The 21,577-nt window shown below is 45.4% G+C and overlaps 1 protein-coding gene across 1 annotated transcript in view; it reads right to left on the bottom strand.

Annotated features, from left to right (window-relative positions):
• The window catches only part of LOC121289704 (VPS10 domain-containing receptor SorCS1-like), a 409,049-nt gene that overhangs the window by 37,706 nt on the left and 349,766 nt on the right, over nucleotides 1-21,577 (bottom strand). The window contains exons 29-31 of the mRNA XM_041209328.1: nucleotides 14,291-14,477; nucleotides 2,725-2,858; nucleotides 1,124-1,247 (exon numbers count right to left, since the gene is read on the bottom strand). Of these exons, the coding sequence (XP_041065262.1) occupies nucleotides 1,124-1,247; nucleotides 2,725-2,858; nucleotides 14,291-14,477 (445 nt within the window). The remainder of the gene's footprint in view (nucleotides 1-1,123; nucleotides 1,248-2,724; nucleotides 2,859-14,290; nucleotides 14,478-21,577) is intronic.

Here is a 21,577-nt window from a genome sequence, read left to right as displayed (position 1 = left end):
GCCCAGACTTCACCCCAGCAGCGCTGAGCCTTTCAGCGCACGCTTCACACTGGTTAACCATTAACCGGCTGGCCAGTTGTGAAACTGCGGTCAGCGGACCGTTTCCCAGCTGGTCTCAGGCCCGCTCGCCACGCTCTCCCAACCACCCGAAAATCCTGCCCTAGATTTCTTTAACGATCTGAATTTTAAACTCCCCAGCTGCTGTGGTGAGATTTAAACTCTTGTCTCCAGGGCTGTGGATTGCTAGTCCAGTAACCTAACCATTGATGCTACCATACCTTGCCCTGTACAGTAAAGATTGCCGGTGTAAGTATGGCAGGAGGGGATGGTCACAGTTCGAAGTGACCTGGTCAGCTGCAGGCTGGGGGCTCCCCACGATATTGGTGCCTCTGTTTGGGAGCTTACCTCAAGATGAACGGGGAAGGGCATGCTGCTGAAGGGCTCCAACACCTGCAGCAGCTTAAGGGACCAGGCAGCATTCCCAGTTGTGGCTTGACACCTGCATCCACTTGCAAAGTGAAAGCTCAGCAATAAAGGAAATAACAGAGTGCACTGCCTCTCTTCCCATCAAAGTGTCAGCTGTGGCTCTTTAAAGTTACTTCTGTAGTTCCTATTCCCCCGCAATGACTAGACACCTGTTTAATACAGATGTGAACAACATTCAGCACTGCCGAGGGCATAATGGCAGAAATTATGGCGTACAAAGTCAGGCTGTCATTATCCGCTCCGTTAAATCTGCATTCCCATATTTGGACAGATAAACCCGGCACCCGGCGAAAGTGACACCAGAAAATCTGACCAATGCTGAAATGATTCAGCAAAAGCGTCCTTCATCCCTGGCCTGCCTGAACACTGCCTGAACATTGGGCAGCACTGAGGGACAAATCCTCCTTTGATAATCCTTGCTCCAGAGGAAATGAGCTTACTCTGGAGACAGACGATATGAAGCACTTGTTAAACTTACATTCTTGTCCAACTATAAAAGAAATTTGCATATTTGTGAGAACATTTCAGGGGATAAAGTGAGCGTGAAGAATGGGCAAACTATCTACAGAAGTATTTCTTTACTAAGTTTCGCTCTACTCTATAATGGTATCTATAAAACAGTGTGCTTTCCTCTCACCGAATACAGCTATGCTCTTTATGTCTTGTAGAATGGAATTCCCAGCAGACACCTGTACCGTGACACTATTTATCCCCTCTGTAGAGAATGTGAAGGAAGTGTTCTCGTCTAGGGTAATGATGGGCTGGAATAAACAACAAGAAATGAGAAAGCTCAGCATAATGGAACAGAAATTGATGAAAACACCACTGGCTGATCTATGCCAGTGAAGCATAAAGTAAGGTAGATGCTATAACATTCTAAAGCCAATAATACCATAGTAGGCCATTTACTGTTATTGGTACAATATCACAATGGCTCTCTTTTTCAATTTATAACTGTTGCAAGCAGTGCGAGTGAATTACACAAAAGTTAAAGTTACAGTTTGACCTATTTGAAAAGCCAATCTTCCTTTGGTTGCCAAATCTTACTTATATAGAGAAGCTTTTATATCTGTTATCAGCCTGAATGAGAGACAGATGCGCGCGCACACACACACACACACACACACACACACACACACATTTATACACATTGAATAACTGACAGGGTTAATGGAGAGAGTCCTGTAAAAATGTACAGGCAATTTGCTGAATCAAATGTGGGACTGGATGCTCATACACAGACTGGACTGGATGCCTTTGCCTAGTGGTGTTAATATTAGGGACGAATAATGAACTGGCAGGACCAAGGTCCAAGGCTGGAGTGAAGCAGAGAATAGAAGAATAAGTCTCTGCCATTTTCCAGCTCATCAGTTTGGATGATAGCTGGGATTGTCTACCCTAATTCTGTTTCTTCTGCCCTTTTTCCCCTCTTGTCTGCTACATTTTTTCTTATATCCTTATTCAAATCCTTTTCCAATGGTACAATAGCCTCTGCCCTAAGAAATGTTGTTATTTTATTCTTCCATGAGATGGGAGCTTTGCTGATCCAGCAATTATTGCCAGGCCCTAAATGCCCTCGAACGATTGGTGGCGAGTCAACCTCTGGAACAGCTGCAAGCATTGCTATTTTGGTACACCTGAGCGACTTGCTAGACCATTTTAAAGTCATCCACGTTGTTGTGGATCTGGAGTCACATACAGACCAGGTCAGATAAGTAAGGCAGGTTTCCTTCCCTAATCGACATTGGCGAACTAGTTGGGTTTTTATGACAATCTGGTGGTTTCACGGTCACCATTAGTGAGACTGGCTTTTTATTCCGGGTTAATTTAATCAGCTGAATTCAGATTCCCCAGCCACCATGGTGGGATTTGAACTAATGTCTCTGGATCGATAGTCCAGGCCTCCGGGTTCTTGTCCAGTAAAATAACTACTATTCGATCAGGTAACTAAGAAAGAGGAGTTAGAATAGGAATAGGTCATACAACCCCTCAAGCCTGCATCTCCATTCATTAGTACCAGGGCCGATCTTCTACCTCAGCTCCACTTTCCTGTTCTATCACCTTGGTCCTTGATTCGTTAGTGTCCATCTAAAAATCTATTGAGTACATTCAAGAATAAAATCAATGACTGAGCAACCACAGTTCTGTGAGGTAGCGAATTCCTAAGGTAACAGACAGTTGTGGTGAAGTCTGACTGTTATCTAATTGTTAGATAACCATGTGCTGGTATTGACTAACCTCGGTCTTGTTTTCAAGCCACCAGAAATAGGTGAGTGTTCCAGCGGTATTGGGCCACACCATTGCTGTCATATTCACCTCCTGATTGGTGATTGCAACGTACGGTAAAGTTAAGTGCACATGCTCAATAGGACCTGGGGAGTGGAAGGGAAGAAGACAGAATATCTTAAGATCCTCTCATTCACTCTGCACCAAGTTTTACAACAGCAAAATCGGAAGTCAATGTAATATAGCTAAAAGTAATCAGAATATTGCCCTTTTTTTTGGTGTGGTGTATCTTATGTTCATGAAGCCGAGAGAAGTTCACTTAAAATAACTGCAAATGTTAGGAATGCACAGGAGGTCTGCCAGCCTCTGCAAAGAGAAAAGGCTGTCAAAATTGACTCGCTGAAACATTAAGCTACTCGGCCTCTTTGCAGAGGTTTGCAGTTCTGCTGTGCATTGCCAAGCATTTTCTCTTTGTTTTTGACAGATATCAAACACCATAATAGTTAGTCGGAAAGTAAATACCCCTCTGCTACAATGCCCCCAGCTCTCATTCCGAAGTGGGCCCTCCAGGAGGGCAGTGTGACAATTCCCATTTCCTAAGCTGTCTATTCCTGCAGTCTCTTTTCAGCGAGACTGAGGGACTGAGATTCTTTGGGAGCTGCAATCCTGGCAGATAGTGTTAGCATCTGAAATTTCAGTTTCCAGCTGACATGAACTTGTGGCACAAAGCGTCTCACGATTTGTTTGCGCTGAATAAAACGGCGGGAGTGAAATTTGTGGGAGGTTCTGCCAATGTCCCACTGTAACGCCGGTGGGAAACCAATGGGCAACAGCAGGGAGCTGGTGCAACCTCCACCCTAACCCATTGCCTGTCACGTATAAGGCAAATATCATTCAGGAGGGGGTAGAACCAGCTGCTGGGAGCTCCCACCCCAAGTCCTCAGCGAGAGAGAACCTACTCAACATGGGGCAGCTGAGCACAAATACCACCACAAATGCTTCTCTGGCACTGACCACCCCTCCCTCAACCCCCCCAAACACCCAAGCATCCGTCTTATTGGCAGTTTGTGGGGGAAGTTGTCCCTCTCCTCCTCGGCCCAGGTTGCTTCCCTGATCGCCCACATGGGCACTGACAAGCATCTATTTGGAGGCTTGTAACACTCACAACAACAAAGTCTTGCGCTTTATAGCACCTTTGACACAGTACCAAGCCATTATAAGGAGATAGTAGAAGAGGGGAAGCATGTTTTAACGAGCATCTTAAAGGAGAAGGGAGAGGGGGAGAGGCAGGGGGGAATTCCAGAGCTTAGGGCCTAGGCAGTTAAAGACATGGCTGCCGATGGCACATGTTCACCTCAAATACTGACAAGCCTAGATATGCTGAGTCTTGACTAAGCCTCTGGCGTGGGAGCTCCTGGCAGTTGGCCCAGCCCCCTTCTGAATGATGTTTGCTGGCAATGCTAGGGCCAGGGTTAGGGCGGAGGTTGCAGCAGCTTCCTGCTCTTGATCACTGGTTCCCCACTAATGTTACAGTGGAACATTGGCAGAAACTCAGAGGAATATTGCCCCCGCCATTTTTGCCCCCACCATTTTACTCAACACAAACCAGTCATGGCAAGTTTTGTGCCAGGAACTCGTGTCAGATGAAAACTACCCCAAATCATTTTGTGCAGAATGTTTACCTGCATTAAGAGAGAAGAGGTGTTCATTTCTATTAATCTGGACTGGATTGAAACCCAGGTAACAGAAATGCTAAAACAATGTGCAAACTCACCAAGTCATGATCCCCACATAATAACAGGCACGTGGTGTGCTCAATAAACGAGTGATTTATTTCCACCGGATTTAAATACAATCATGATTTTATTTCGGAACATGTTCAAAAACTCTATCAAAATCTGCTCAAAATTAAGAGATTGTCAGAGGCAAAATCAAATAACATTTAATCAAATTCTCAGGTTAACAGGCCTATCTAGCTTATAACACACAACACAGGCTGACAAATTACATCAGTCAAATGCAATTTAAATATTAATGCACATTAAACCACATTTTTACTTCTCTTTAGTTCTGAAGAAGAATCATACGGACTCAAAACGTTAACTGTTTCTCTCTCCACAGATGCTGTCAGACCTGCTGAGTTTTTCCAGCAATTTTTGTTTTTGTTTCAGATTTCCAGCATCTGCGGTATTTTGCTTTTATCTAAATATTAATGCTGCATCGTTATTCCATTTAACAGATGAGACCTGTGATGACACAGTGGTGGTGGCCCTAATTATCACCTACCCTCCTTTATCTTAAAGGAACATACCGTGCCAGGCTCTGCAGTTACCTACTGCAGTAATTGGACCACTTATAGCTAACCCATACATCACCCACAGCACTTTTTGGACACTACCTTATGCTGTATTGAGCGGATCAGGCCAGGAAGGAGTCCTAGGGTTGGACTGGCCGAGTTGGGTAATTCTGAATGCCTTCACCACACCTTGTTTATGAAGGGATGACACTTGGCGGGTGGGGGTGGGGGACTGGGTGTTCCCATTTCACAATAACACAACGATATAAGTTCAAGGTGAGGGGCAGGAGGTTTAGAGGGGATGTGAGGAAAACCTTTTTTACCCAGAGGGTGGTGACGGTCTGGAATGTGCTGCCTGGGAGGGTGGTGGAGGCGGGTTGCCTCACATCCTTTAAAAAGTATCTGGGTGAGCACTTGGCACGTCATAACGTTCAAGGCTATGGGCCAAGTGCTGGTAAATGGGGTTAGGTAGGTAGGTCAGGTGTTTCTCACGTGTCGGTGTAGACTCGATGGGCCGAAGGGCCTCTTCTGCACTGTGATTCTGTGATTCTGATAGAGGTGTACAGGATAATAACAGGTTTAGATAAGGTAGACAAAGAAAAGCTGTTCCCATTAGCTGATGGTACAAGGACCAGGAGACACAGTTTTAAGTTTTTGGGCAAGAGACGTTGGAGGATGTGAGGAAATATTTTGTTTTTTTACACAGCGAGTGGTTGTGATGTGGAACTCACAGTCGATGGGGGTAGTGGAAGCGGAAACAATCAATAATCTCAAAAGGAAAATGGATGGGCACTTGAAGGAAATAGACTTGCAGGGCTATGGGGATAGAGCAGGGGAATGGGAGTGGCTGGGTTGCTCTAAGGAGAGTCGATATGGGCTTGATGGGCAGAATGGCCTCCTTCTGTGCCATTGTGACTCTATGGGCAGAATTTTCCGTTTGTCAGGTGGGCGGGCCTGACCCAATGGTGGGCGGGCGCGGAGCCAATCGCCGCTGGGGAGCAAGGCCGCTCGGCTAAGTGCAGCCTCAGGGAGATCGCCCCGGCTTTTAAAAATATTAAAAACAGAGAAAAGAAAAATCCCTTACATGTCCCCTCATGTGACAATGTCACATGAGCTGGGACATGTTCATAATTTACAGAACAACTTTATTAAAATTTTTAAACCCTACATGAAACCTCGTGCCGCCGGTGGATGAGGTTTCATGTTTTCTCTATTTGCCGCCGGGGTTCCTGGCTGACCCGACAACCTTAAGGTTGGATGGGCAGGTCTTTTAATTGGTTAATTGATCCTGTCAATGGCCCCCGCCTTCCTGAAAATGTAAATGGGGCGCGGTGATATCGGGGGTTCCACCCGACATCATCCTGCTTCATTTTACACGTCGGCAAGCAGGCCCCACCCACGCCCCCAGCTCGCCGATGTTAAAATTCTACCCTATGGCGGTATTGGGCCAGGGGATGTTTGTCCTCACTGTGATGCCATCTGGGTTGAATAGCCCACCAAAGTCACTGCGTTTGGGTGAAGAATGTGAGAATTGTCGACATCGGCAGACCAGGAATGAGTCAAAGGAGGGAATAGGAGTGGAGGCGGAGGGGGGGGAGAGGAAGAAGGTTAAAACCACACTCTCTAACTCACTATTAACCACGGCATCAACAAATCTGCCATTTTCACCAGACCCTTCATGATTTTATAGGAAGTCAGATCAGGATGAAAGCAACCCTCGCCATTAAACAATCTGACTTCCAATCTGCAAAGGAGGAGAAGTTCAGTCAAATTCATGAAGATTGATGATGATATAAAATTAATGTGTTTTCCCTCTTCAAGTGCTTAAGAAGGTAAACACCACCTGCTTTAAGCACAAGGCTTCAGCAAATTAGATAGAAAGTCACCAACACCTTTGTTATGAAGTAATGATCCATTCACTCAGTTGTCATTAACACCAAACATCAAGCTGTGTTCCGCTTATTTTGTACGCCATGGCATTAGAAGACCAGGGTTCAGCACATCAGCAAATAAATAAAGGAAAGTTTAGATATTGCACTTCTGAAAAAAAAGTAAAACAGGTGTTACGGACAGGAGGGAGAGGCAAAACTGAGCTCCTTCTTCCTCCCGCTGTCTGTCCATAAGCAGAGGCATTTTTAATCGGCTGTGGCGTGTTTCCCCAAACCCTCCAGTTTGTGAAGTCCATTTTTTTAAAGTGACTAGTAGCAAACTCTCTTCATGAATCAACCAGGAGGTTAGTTTATTCACACATTCAAACCCGGGCGGATGATTACAACTTCACACACGCGCGCGCACGAATAAACATTAAGGGGGATAGAAAAGAAGAGTTTTACAACTATGAATGACTAAACAGTAAAAAAAAAAACCGAGAAATTGGTAACAGCTCACATGATTTCCAGAATAAAGAAAGTCAAAGTCCAGGGTGCGAGGTGGTGTTTCTTCATGCAGAAGTTCCAGTTCCAATTCCAGTGGGTTCCTGGCACAAAGTAGCAGCTTAGAGTCCCTTTAAAGTGGATGGCGATGCAGCAAGATGAGATTTCTGTACATGGACTTGGTCTGCTTAGCAGGCGATAGCTAGAGGCATACAGATAAACAGGCTTTGAGGGGCTGAGACTTGTCGTAGGTCGCTTGGTCAACCTGGAGTCCTGCTGTGGGCTTTGCAGCTTGGAGGTAAATCACAGACTTCTTGTTTCTGAGTTCTTAACTGAATATAGATATTTCAAAACAGTCACTCAAGAAATGTGACCTCCTTCTTCCACAATGATTTCATAAAGGGATGTTTATCTGGTGTTTGGAGCTGGCTTTTGTTTTATGGGGGCTCATAATGTCCCAGTCATTAGCCTCTGAAAGAGTCATTATCCATATCAATGATCCTGTTCCATGTAGTTATTGCCTTGGTAGACCCTTGGACTCTGCTAAAATGTTAAGCTAATAAATATGCAAATGACATCAATTTTGTTGCATAGATTCTTTTTGAAATGGACCTTGACAGTCGCAGGTGTGTGATGGTGGCTGTTAGCACCTCTGCAGGTATAACGAGTTTCAATATCTCTCCCTTTGTTATAGTCTTCTGGTGTTGTGGATTATAATGGGTTCTTACAATGAGGTGTGAGATACCACGAGGATGAGGGTGGAATTCTTTGTCCTTGTAACTGCTTTTGGAAATTTCCAGAAACTATGTCCAATCTTGTGAGTCACGTGACCTCTAGCAGCCATCCTTTGGTTCAGCAACGTCCATTTTTAAATAAACAGAAGGAATAAAGTTTGATTTCCACAGTTTAGAATTTCTTTCATGTCTTACTGACATGTCACAGTGGAACCTAGGGAAATTTAAAGAGCCAATTGGTGTCTGTATTTTGAAGGTAAATAAAATAAAAATTTTTGGATCATTTTAAACAGAATGCAGCACGGAAATCCAGAATGACTGCTTTATCCATTTTCCCTTCACTATTTTCAGCAAAACTATCTGCCAAAAATTTTTTTGTTGTTGCCTATTTTATTATCAATCTCTTGTTGTATATAATGAGGAACAGGAGTGCGTGATAGGATCAGCGTCTGAGATGTGTACACATCAGTAGGTTCCCTGAGACTACAGCTGGTATATGCTTGGGAATACATGATATTGCCTGTCCCAGCAGTAGGGGTTCTTGGCTATAATCTCCAGAGCAGAGGAAGCCACTCCACAGACCCTTAGAACATTTTCACTTACAATCCCAATCAAGCATTTTTAGGTGAGGCATTATACAGCCAGGTGCAGAGCAAGGCTCCCTCTACTCTGCCACAGAAAAGTGACTTAAACATCACTTCAGAAGGCCACCACTAACCATGATTTTTCCACTTCTTGCACAGGTCAATTAGATGGCCAGTCTTAGCCAGACCCCCAATCTAGTGACATGTTCCACTATTGGTCTGCAATCTGTAGGAGACTGTTCAAATCCAAAACCTTACAGGCACAGTAAGACTCCATTTCACAAATCTAAGCTGGATGGAAACCCAAGTCCTAGTGGTGAAAGGCATATGTTGGTTTAAAAGGCTTACCAAGAAACTCAGATCAGCAGCGAAGATAATATGAGAATGGATTTTATTTTAAAAATATTTTTGGGGAATATTGTGTTATTCTGTGAAGAAGGGGTTATGTGTGTGTGTGTCTGTGTACGTGTGTGTGTGTGTGTGTGTGTGTGCGCGTGTGTGTGAATGATTTCCTTACCTCATGTTTGAGTCTGTTGGTGAATAATTGAGAGAGATTGATTGCTAAGTTTAGTGTTACAACCTGGTGAGGAAGGGTCAGATGGTTCCCCTCTTTGCCCTCTCCTCATTTAACTGCAACAGGTTTTTTTCATTGAAAAAGTATATTTGCCAATTCAGTGAGTAGTTAACTGTTTATGTGCTGTGATCATAAAAGAACCAATAGGACAGGTTTTCTTGAATTTAACAAAGAAGGAGGTTAGCTTTATTATTCTTAATCTGATCTAAGTAACATCATAAAATACAAAGACTTACACACACGCACACACACATGCGCACAACACACACATGCTCAAATGAAGTTCACATACAAACAGCCACAGACTACAGAATGAGGAAGGATAAGTTGGTCAAGGTTGAGTCCATTAAAAAAGAGTAGAAGTATATATTCTGTAGTTTGTAGTATACATTCTGTAGTTTGGTGACTTGGTTGGCTTCAGGTTGCATTCAATGGTCTCGTTGTTTCCAATTTAAAGACAGTTGTTCTTTGGAAGAAGGTGGTACTGGGTTGAATTATTTTAAGAAATCTTTGTCTGCAGCAGAGGCATCCATGGATGATCACAGTCAGGGAACAGGACAGGTAGGATGGAGAAAAAGGTAGGCAGGAAGGACCCCACACAGATCTTCTCCCTAAGCTGCTTGTCCTCAATTTTTCTGAGAAAACATGTGCTTAAAACATACAAAGGGTTGGTTTGTCATGTCACCATCCTTCTCCAACTGCCAGAGGGTTTCAAAAAAAGAAACATTGTTTATGTATTGCAAAGGACTAGATTAGCTCATGTCTGAAAGCGAACTTAGCCAGGGTCCAATTGCCCAAGCAATTAGTGTTAATGGCCCATCTCCACCAGTTGAATACCTCAGATAATTGCTGTAGATGCTTTGGAAATGAGACAGGAGATGTCAGTCCTTCACATTCCCCTGAAGTCATTGTCTCTGATGGATTTTGCAAACAGACTGACTCCCATCCAATGAATTGGAATGTGGAATGTATAGTAATGCAAATTGGGGTTAGCCATCTTGGGCTGTCTTCAAATCACTTCAGTTTCTGTGCTTTTAAAAGTTCTATTCAGGTTTCCAGCTGATAGATTGAATATCATTATTTAGCCTAAAGCACCTCTTCATAGCAGTGGTTGATTATCATTGTGTTGTGTGACTATCTGGATGACAGGAGGTGAAATAGATGGATTTGGTTTTTCTTTTTCTAGCAATTTCTATGTTCTCTGCCCAGATTGCTTTGGTCCAGTCATTGGGCAGGATTTTCCCCTTGGCGATTTGGGGGCGGGGCCGGCTCACCGAGGGGAAAGTGATGCGGGACGACATCGGGAGGAATCCCTGATGTCATCCCGGTCCGTTTAAATTTTTAGGAATGCGGGCGGACAGCGAAATCAGCTGTCCACCCGCCGACCTGTCAAAGGCCAATTGAGGCCACTGACAGGCTAATTAAGATAATTAAAGACCTGCCCGTCCAACCTTAAGGCTGGTGGACAGGCCAGGAGCCCCAGCGGGTTCCTGATTATACATGAAACCTCATGCACTGGCGGGATGAAGCTTCATGTCCGATTTTTAAACATTTAATAAATTTTATGTGTTTATTATTAACGTGTCCCATCTCGTGTGACATCGTCACATGAAGGGGGGCATGTTAATAATTTCAATACTTATCTATTTTTAGACTTTACTTACCTCTCACCAATCTCCCTGAGACAGGACTTTGCCTCAGGGAGCAGTGCGCTCTATCGTACGCATGCGTGAAACAGCGCACTCTGACAGCTGGGGATTCCCTCCACCCTCCCCCCCACCCCACCCTTCCCCCTCCCCCGCACAGGAAGCGCATAGCGTTTCCCGTCGGGCAGGCCGCTGTGGGGGGGAGGGGCCTTAATTGGCCCGCCCACTCAAAATGGCGACAGGCCCTGTTTTGGTGGCGGTCTGCATGCCGAGCCGGTGGGAGACCGCCGAGCCCGTGGGGCCCACCCGCCCACCCATCGAGGGCAAAATTCCGCCCAGAGTTCTAGATTCTCCCTCCCTCCTTGTTTAAAAAGTCCCTCCATTTCTGCTTGATGTCATGAGCCGACTAACGTGGGTACATTTGAGCCTGAACCCACATCCGAGATCTTAACTGCCCGAGCACATGCACCCCGAACGCAATTGTACGCTACACCATCTTTAAAGTACTAGTGCGAAATGCATATTTTAAAACAAAATCTGACAGCAATTCATGAACTTATTTCACCTCAAAGCTGAATCGCTGGGCTGGATTTTATGGGGGAGGGGTGTATTCTCCATCCCCCACCACCACCACCCCCCCCACAACCAAACCGAAAAGCCCAAGGTCAGCCCTCTCACCCAAAACCCGATCGCCCCTCAGCAACATTCTGCTGGGAGGCAGCCTTGATTGATTCAGAGTTGGGGCTTCCACCTCCACCACCACCCCCCCACCCCCACCCTCTGGGAGGATGTCCCACCCTCGAGAGCTCCTGACCAATCGGATCGGCTGGCAGCTCCTTGGTCCCAACAGCGCCCGATTCGAGTAGTGGCCACTGCTGGGACTACGGGCTGTCCCTGAAGAAGTAGCGTCGGGACTTTGGGAATTTTGGATGGGCCTGTCTTGCGAGCTGGCAGACCCCGATGAGGGGAGACGACAGGGGCTGGTGGAAGGCTTAAAGTTGGGGGGGGTGGGGGGAGAGGGGTGGTGTATGATGAGACAGGATAGGTGTGGGGTGCAGGTCGTAGAGCCTGGTGGGAAGGCTTAAGGGGGGGATATGTTCTTGCTGGGGGGGTGGGGGGGGGGGGGGAAGGTGGTGCCTCAAATGGACTCAGGTGATCCCCCACCCCCCCCCACCCCCCACCCCCTGCCAAAGGAGGTGCCTCCCTTCATGCCCGACAGCAGCTTGCACAGTGAAAGCTGCTGTGCTGCCGTCCATCCCCTGCTGCATGTACTGCAGCAGCTGAGGCAGAATGACGCCCTTAACTGGCCTTTAACTGGTCACTTAAGGGCCTCCATAGGCCCAAGGACAGGAGGATGGCCTGATACCATCCACGCTCACCCTCGTATGGGAGACAGGTCAGGTGGGTGGGAAGGCAGCAGACAGGCCACCCCTTTTAGTTTATGAGCACCCCACCCCCCACCCCCACCCACCTTCAAATATGCCGAGGTGGTGGAGGGGTGGGGGGGGTGTGGAGGTGGGGGTGGAGTGGTGGGGGTGGGTTGGGTGGGGGTGGTAATTAAATTCAGTCCTTTGTTCCAGTTACCCAAAGGGCTAAGTTTCTGCTCTGCATTCTTCTATAAGTTACATCGCAATGAAGGAATATTATTCTCTCACAATCAACCGGTTTAAAACACAGGACAGAAACACGTTCAAACCTGTACCAAAGGGAGAAATGAAGATTACTGGAACAAAAGCAGAGAATATTAGAAATGTACAGCAAGGTGGCCAGAATCTGGTGAAGGGAAAAAGACATTTAGGGTGGAGAGCATTCGCGAGAACTTTAAAAGCTGGGGCTTATTTCTATTTGGGTGGGGGGAGGTAACGTGCTGGGTGCTGCGCAGTATTTAGATTGCCAGCTCTGCAAATAGACACACAGGTTTCTTGCATCGCAGGTAAAGCTGCGGTGAATATTCAGATCGGTTCCTCTATCTCCAACTGCCCAGGAAAGATTGGCTTCGGTAACAACCTGAACTTGCTCTTTCCTCAAACGTCTGAACTGTGTGAAATTGTACTCAAATGTATGCCTGCGTTAGCACTATTCAAGTGTCTAAAGAAGCCATACTCTTATTCTCCTTGTGCGTCACAGCTCCAGCTGTGTAATTCCACAAATAAACCTGCTTTAATAACCTAAGCTAAAAACAGAAAGTGCTGGTGGTGAGGTCAGCTAATGTCAGGAAGACAAAAGACAGCTTCACGTTTTGAGATGTGGCATGACAAAGAGGCAAATCTTGAGTTGTTGAAAACATGTCCTAGCTACTTGCGTAATGATGCAGTTTGAGATTAACAGGCTGCAAGGAGACTTTGAAAAGCTGGAGCTGGATAGACGTAAGTTGCCTCACTCTATAATGTCGCAAGTGAGCCATTTTGAAAAAGTATCGGAAAAAGGAAAAGGATCCAGAATGGAAGGAAAAGTAAACGGGTGAGAATAACAAGATTGCCAAGTTCTAGAGTTATATGGGGCTGAATAATACAGAGGGGCAGACAGCGTGTCATCCCGGAAACCAGGTTGGGGTGACGCTGACTGACAAAACACCGAGCAGCCCTGGGGCTCATTAACAAGGGTCCAGTGGGTCTTCCCCCGTCATTGGCGTGGAAGTCCCGCCCTCAGGAGCTGCCTTGCAATCCGATTGACCAATTAATAGCCATCCATCAGTCCCAGCAGCAATGAGGGGCATCAGCTGAAGACGGAAGCCAAGGCCTAGGATCCCCGGGGCAGGTAATTCCAGGGTCTTGGGCCAGGAGGGTTAGAGAGGGCTAGGGACAAGGGCCGTGGGGGAGGAGAGGGTAGGTTTAAGAGATGGAGCGGGTAGGAAGGAAGGGTGGGTTCAGTCTAAGGAGGGCTGCCCCATGATCAGCAAAGGGCAGCCCCCCTGAAGAGCAACCTCCCCACTTTCCTTCCTGCCCTTTGAGGTTAAAAATCAGGCATATTATGGCACGGGCAGCATATAATTAGGGTCAAGTAGGCTTGATAACAAGCCTAGTTGACCCTTAAATGGTCAAATGTGCCGGATTTGGTGCCCGCCCCAGCCAACTGCACCTCCCACCCACCCCCCACCACCCCCCCCCTCAACCCCCCACCCTCCACCATATCACCATATTGTAGGGGTGAGTGGGAAGGTGGTGGGATTGGCACCAACGCCATTTTACGTGCCCGGGAAACACACCTACGGGGGGGGCACGTAAAATTCAGCACATGGTACCCAAAGCACAGAAATAGGCCCCTTGGCCCAATTAGTCTAAACCAGCCTTTAAACAATATGCTGACATTGCTGCATATTTCTAGCATTTTCACTTGCTATCACAGGGTTTTATCTTTATCATATGGACCTACAAGTTACATGTAGGAAGAGGGTGGCCTGGGTGTTTCCCAGGCTGTTCCAAGCTTGAGCGATGACACGATAGATTCCACCATGCTTGTAGACGTGTTTGATCCCTCCTTCGACTGAGCTGAGATTAGAGTAGGTCACTGCAGTACCGTCTCCAAATTCCATCTGTAAACTGGTCCTCGGAACATCTCCCTGTGTCAATGCAACAGGCAGGTTAGCAAGATGTTCAATACAAGTTGACAGGCCCTGTGTTTCAGTTCCACAGCAGTGGCTGCTTTTTTAGCTTAACCAGTTGCAAACCTGCAAATCCCACCACCAGCGACCAGAGCGCAAGTTAAAATAGCAGATAAATTTTCAGCACAGAAACAGGCCATTCAGCCCAATAGGTCACTGCTGTTCTTTAAGCCCTATATGAATCTTCTCCCATCTTACACCTTCTCATCCTATTATCTAATCCTTTCTACCTCATGCACTTACCAACTTCTTCTTAAATACATCTATTCGGCTCTACTTTGACAGATTGCCAGTGAAAAAAAAGCTCGTAGGTTGATTCAATTTAATAGCAATTAGAAAATGAAAATCTCAGCTTTGTTGGCGTACAAATCATTTTAGGTCTTGTAAGTTAACTGGAACCTTTGAACGCTAAACAAAATGCACTTAAAGAGCACAGCTCACAGGAGTGCAGGGCACTTTAAAGAGGTGGGGGAGAGTGATGAGGGCCTTGATGTGGGATGACAGATTGAAATTACGGGGTGGCCAAAAGAACAGCCAAAGAGGCAGCGTTTGAGAATGGCCTTAAAGGCAAAGGTGGAGATAAAGAGGGACCTGTACTTACCTAGAGCTTTATCATACCTTTCAGAAAGCACTTCATATCCAATGACTTACTTTGGAAGTTTATCATTGAAACTAAAACATGGAAGTTCCTCAGAGGTTTATTGGGTGAATGCATTGTTTGCTGCAGCTCGGACTGAAATGACTAGAAGGCACCAGATTGAATCCTAATACTAAATTATTGGATCTCAGAAAAAGCACTAGGTGGGTGTGAGAGATACCTATGGAATCTATCTCAGCATAAATTCGGGAAGGAGGAGGAGGAAACGATGGAGAAAGAGAAAGCAAACAACATGAAACCATAGTTTTCACTTTCTCTCCAAAGGTTTCTCTCAAGCCTTTGCATTTTAAATATAATTATATAAATAATAGCTTTATTTAGGGGCATGACATGTGACCCTCGTACTCTTAGGCTAGGAGGCAAAGGTTTCTGCATGTGATTCTATTCCATTGGCATAAGTGTATGGAAATGGGTTAGGAGAGTCTCTGGCTTGTCTGTCAAACCATCCACCCCCATGATTAAACATGCTACTGGACCTCAATCTGAAGGCTTGTACATGAAGAACAGTTAAGTGTCTAGGTGGGTTTGAAAGATACCTGTGGAATCTACCTCAGCATAAATTCGGGGAGGAGGAGGAGGAAACAGTGGAGAAAGAGAAAGCACATAACGTAAAACCATAGTTTTCACTTTCTTTCCAAAGATTTCACTCAGGCCCTTGCATTTTAAATATAAGTATATAAATAATAGCTTTATGCTATCCATGTATGTATCAAGCACAACCAGATAATCATGTTATCTCAAACAGTGACACTTGTATAATTCAGCACCAGAGAACAGACATATAATACTCTTATCTGGTAAGAAAGTGATGGCTCTTGCATAGAAATGATGTATTATAAACCATGCATTATAAATCAGGTGAGTAGTTAATGAGATACACTGGTGCCTTGAATCCCAGGTGCAGCCAGAAGCTAAAGGGTTTGTGCTTGGCTCAGTGAGTGAAAGGGAAAGGTGGTGGAATGGCAGAGATCAGAGTGAGGAGGAAGAGGAAGAAGAAGCTTGAGGAACATTGGAGTTGGAGAAGCTAAGAATGGGGTGAGAAAAAGAGGAAGAGAACAGGGTCAAGAAGGTGGTAGTTGAAGAGGAAAGAGGAGCAAGTGGCATTGGATTGGGTAGACTGGGGTTATTTTCCCTGGAGCAGAGGAGATTGAGGGGGGACATGATTGAGGCGTATAAAATTATGAGGGGTATAGTTAAGGTAGACAGAATGGAACTTTTCCCCTTGGTGGAGGGATCAATAACCAGGGGGCATAGATTTAAGGTAAGGGGAAGGAGGTTTAGAGGGGATGTGACGAAGAAATTTTTCACCCAGAGGGAGGTGGGAATCTGGAACTCACTGTCTGAAAGGGTGATAGAGGCAGAAACCCTCATAACATTTAAGAAGAATTTGGATGTGCACTTGCGACACCATGGCATACAAGGCTAGTGCTGGAAAATGGGATTAGAACAGTTAGGTACTTGTTTGACTGGCGCAGACTCGATGGGCCAAAAGGCCTTTATCTGTGGTGTAGACCTCTAGGTGAAAGTAGATATGGAGCAGGAGAAGGAAATTAGGAGGAGAGAAGAGGGGAGAAGACACAAGGAGAAACATGCACAGTCAGCTCTGAGTGATGATGGAAGGTCTCCCCTAACTTCAATATCGTTCACAAATATCATCCCAAAAACACAACTGTATTCTCAAGCTACAGGCATGCTTTAACAGCTGTTTAGTTTGTCCTTGCACTGTCATTTTAGTTGTTAAATAATGTAAGATGCGACTGGCCACACACCATCACATCGCCATTGGAGTGATGCAAATACAAAACTGTTTTGAATCAAAGCAATATGATTGCAATTAGGAGATCACCCTTCAATGCATCAAGTAGCGTTGAAAATAAAATTCCAACAGATGCAGCCTAACAGTCTATTTCCCCTAAAATTTGCAATTGGTAGTTTAGGAATTAGAGCGACAAGTTGTCAGATTTTAAGTTTTGAAACTTGAATTTTCCATTATCCTTAATTTGCTTCAATTATTTAATAAACACTTGAAAGAGTTATTTCAATGGTTTTAATGTTTTCTAGTAAGTATAGAGCATGCCAGAGCTGAAGAGTGGAACATTTCGCTCTTTAGGGCACCCAGGGGCAATGTTAAGCACTCCTGGGTCAGATACAACACTGGCTAGATCCTCCAGAGGCCATGTAAACTCCCATGGCCAATAAGGGAAGAAATAATCTGGAAAATTCCTTTCTGATCCGCTCAGACAATTGAAACGGATCCCAACAAATCATATGGAGTAAATGTTACACACCCAATGTGGAGGGGAGGGAGTAGATCGGAGGAACTCCATGTGGGACTACTCCTAGCTGGGCCTGGCCAAGGTAGCCATCAACAGACCCAAGCAGTGGGCAGTCAAGGGGGTCATTTGGCTCAACTGCTGCTTCTGTTTTGTGATTATGTCCACACCCGGGTATCCTTGGAAAGGGAACATGCAGTCTCTGTAAGTAAGTTTTGGGCCTTTTGCAAGCAGTGGGCACTGCAGGGACTGGAGTGCATCATCACTGTTGGGAATGTCACTTTAATCTGTTTAGCCGGTAAAGGTTTGAGGTGTTCTTTGCTACAGTATACGAACGGTGTCCCTTTCAAAAGAGGCACTTAGTTCCTCTTTATTGGCAACCTTCTAATCTTTAGAATGATCAAATGAAACGGAGTTGGTGTGTTTGGTGACGCCTGCGGAGACGGTGTGTTTGACCAGTTCCCCTGGCAGCATGAGGCGGACGGTTCTCTGGGTCTCCCTGGCCGAGATGGTGTAGTCCTTGTTGTACCGAGTGAGGTGCGAGGCCTCGGAGGCGATGTGCTCAAAAATGTCGACAATAAAGGGATTCGTAACCCCCATGGCCTTGGTAGAGATCCTGTTTGGAAGGGTGGACCTGGGTCAGCACCCTGAACACGCAGGTGGAATAGCTTTGCTTGCAAGATTTCCTGTGCTTCTTGGGCGGCTTCTTGGTGACTTTAGTCAGCGACTGTTTTGATGCCTTGCGGGATGCACCACCCTTAGCTACAGCCAGCACCTCAGGCGTTCCACTCCACTTGTAGTTGTGTCAAAGGAGATATGAAGACACTCAACTTCTAGATGACCATTCCCACCCTAGTCCAGACCCAACACACACGGATGGTTCTGGTAGGGAAAACTGAGCAGTGATTTGATGTATTTATGCAGGGCTTTATCAAACGACAGCCAGATAACATTGAATAAAGGATGGAATGGACAGTGGCTCTGTGACAGAGCAGTTCTGCCCAAAGACAGTGCAATTGGCAAATGCTATGGGCATGATCAATCATTCCTGATCACAGCATGTGATAACACCTGACCACTCATCATTATTCTTTGTGCACTTTACAAAGAAAAGAAAAAAAGTTCTATATGAAACTTTTTTTTATTGACTGACTTGTGGAACTTCTGATGCAGTTCACAGAACACGGCAGCACAGAGGGAGGCCATCGTGTCTATTGCTATTTATGGCACCCAGGGGCAATGTTAAGCACGACTGGGTCAGATACAACACTGGCTAGATCCTCCAGAGGCCATGTAAACTCCCACGGCCAATAAGGGATCATGTCTGTGCCTGATCTTTGAAAGGGCTATTCAATTAGTCATGCTCGCCCGCTCTACCCCCATAGCTCTGCAAAGTTTTCCTTTACAAACGTTCCTTTTCCCAGACAGTCCACATAAACAGGAGCTGCCCAGTAGCTGGGAGCGCTGGACAGGCAGCCTTCTTAGGAATTAAAGACAAAGAACTTGGGTTCGGCTGGTGCAACCATTAAAATATTTTTATCTTCACAGAGAAGGAATTCATAAAGCTAGTAATATCTGAGCTGCAGGGTTTTTCAGCAGGGAGTTTGTGGAAAAGATAAAATTATTTGAAAGAGATAATTTGAAAATTCCAAAAATGGAAAAGGGTTAGGAAGTATCTTCAGAAGTCAGGTAAACTACTCACAGAATCTCAGTGTAGAAGAGGCCCTTCGGCCCATTGAGTCTGCACCGACATGTGAAAAACACCTGACCTACCTACCTAATCCCATTTACCAGCACTTGGCCCACAGCCTTGAATGTTATGAAGTTCCAAGTGCTCATCCAGGTACTTTTTAAAGGATGTGAGGCAACCCGCCTCCACCACCCTCCCAGGCAGCGCATTCCAGACCGTCACCACCCTCTGGGTAAAAAAGTTTTTCCTCACATCCCCCCTAAACCTCCTGCCCCTCACCTTGAACTTATCCCTCCTTGTGACTGACCCTTTAACTAAGGGGAACAGCTGCTCCCTATCCACCCTGTCCATGCCCCTCATAATCTTGTACACCTCGATCAGGTTGCCCCTCAGTCTTCTCTACTCCAACAAAAACAACCCAAGTCTATCTAGACTCTCTTGATAACTTAAATGATTCATCCCAGGCAACATCCTGGTGAATCTCCTCCAAACCCCCTCCAGCACAATCACATCCTTCCTATAATGTGACGACCAGAACTGCACACAGTACTCCAGCTGTGGCTAAGGTTCTGTATAACTCCAACATGACCTCCCAACTTTTGTAATCTATGCCTCGATTGATAAAGGCAAGTGTCCCATATGCCTTTTTCACCACCCCACTAACATGACCCTACGCCTTCAGAGATCTATGGACACACACACCAAGGTCCCTTTGTTCCTCAGAACTTCCTAGTGCCATGCTGCTCATTGAATACTTCCTTGTCAAATTACTCCTTCCAAAGTGTATCACCTCACACTTTTCATCTGCCACTTACCTGCCCATTTGACCATCCCGTCTCTAACTTCCTGTAGCCCAAGACACTCAACCTCACTGTTAACCACCCGGCCAATCTATTGGGGAAAGCTACTGCATAACGTAAAAAAGGGCGGCAAAAAATGAGTTCTGAAGAAGTCACATTCGACTCTGATTCTGTCCCCACAGATGCTGCCAGATCTGTTGAGTTTTCCCAGCACTTTCGGTTTTTATATCAGCAAAGTATGTGATGGATTGCAAATCGGTAAACACTTCATTTGCAAATTGTTACACAGAGTTTACAGCCATTCGGCCCAACCTGTCCATGCTGGTGTTTATGTCCTGCACTAACCCCATCCCAATCCTCTTCATCTAATTCTAACAGCATAACATTTTATTCCTTCGTCCCTACTGTGTTTATCTAGCTTCCCATGATAAACACCTCTCCTATTGCCACAATGACTCCTCGTTTTCCACATTCTGACCATTCTCGGGCTAAAGAATTCTGAGCCGGAGTTCCTCCAGCAACCAACACTTGCTGCAGATGTGGTCACTGCGGCTCGCAATGGGATCTGCCTGCTCTCACATCATACAGCTACAGCACATCACCTGCCCAGCCATCTCTACTTAGATAATTAATTTATTAATTAGCTTTGCAGTGTTTTTTTTTTCAAATTTGGTGCAGATTTCCTACAATCTTGTAGTCCCTCACAAGGCCCAGGAGAAACAAATACATTGAAGAACAGTGTTGCTGCCACATGCTAATGCAAGAATTTTAGATACTTTCACCTTTTTAATACAGTGAATCCAGATAATTACTATAAATTAAGTCAGGAAATTAGAACCAGGGGACCTAAATGGAAATTGATCCAAAGTATGTTTGTAACAAATACTGGAAAAACGTATTTGCTGAAGAAATTTTAATAATCTGTCAGGGGAGCAGTGAAGGTAAAATCATTTGAAATATCACTGCAGAACATCTTTTCCGACCCAGGAATGTTCTCATTTTGTGTACCGGAAGGTAATTTAAATGCTTTATGTGCTTTGAGTTAGCTATGCTGCTTGAGGCATAGTCATTGGTTTTGCAATAACAATTTCTACCATCTACTCCTCCTCCAAATTCAGGAATGGATCCAATACACTTCAATTGCTTATCGAAGCTCTATTCAAAAGCCAGCTGCATAACAGAAGATAAATTGCTTGCTTATCTCAGGCTCAGGACTTCAGTATATAGATTAAATGAAGTTGGGATGTGCCAAAATGAGTCCCTGAGGAGCAGATTACAGGTCTGCAGATTCACCTGCTGGGCTTAGTTTTATCTTCATCTCCATTCATTATATATTAAATGTAAGACAACAACTTAGATTCATTTAGTGCCTTCAATGCAATAAAACATTCCAAGGCACTTCACAGCAAAATTTGACAATGAGCTAAGGAAGGGGATATTAGGTCAAATTGGTGAAAGCGGTAAGGTGTTAAGGACTGGTAAGGACCAGCTTAAAGGTTTTGGAGGGAGGTCTGTAGCTTAGGGCCTAAACGGTTGAAGGCACAGCCACCAATGTGGAGTGATTAAAATAGGGGATGCGCAAGAGGCCAGAATTGGAGAAGCTAGAGATCTTGGAAGGTTGAGGGGCTGGAGGAAAT

The sequence above is a fragment of the Carcharodon carcharias genome, chromosome 17 (assembly GCF_017639515.1).
Source record: "Carcharodon carcharias isolate sCarCar2 chromosome 17, sCarCar2.pri, whole genome shotgun sequence".
NCBI classification, from domain to species: Eukaryota; Metazoa; Chordata; class Chondrichthyes; order Lamniformes; family Lamnidae; genus Carcharodon; species Carcharodon carcharias.
Note: the sequence above shows the minus strand (reverse complement) of the source record. Positions and strands in the feature narration are given on the sequence as shown.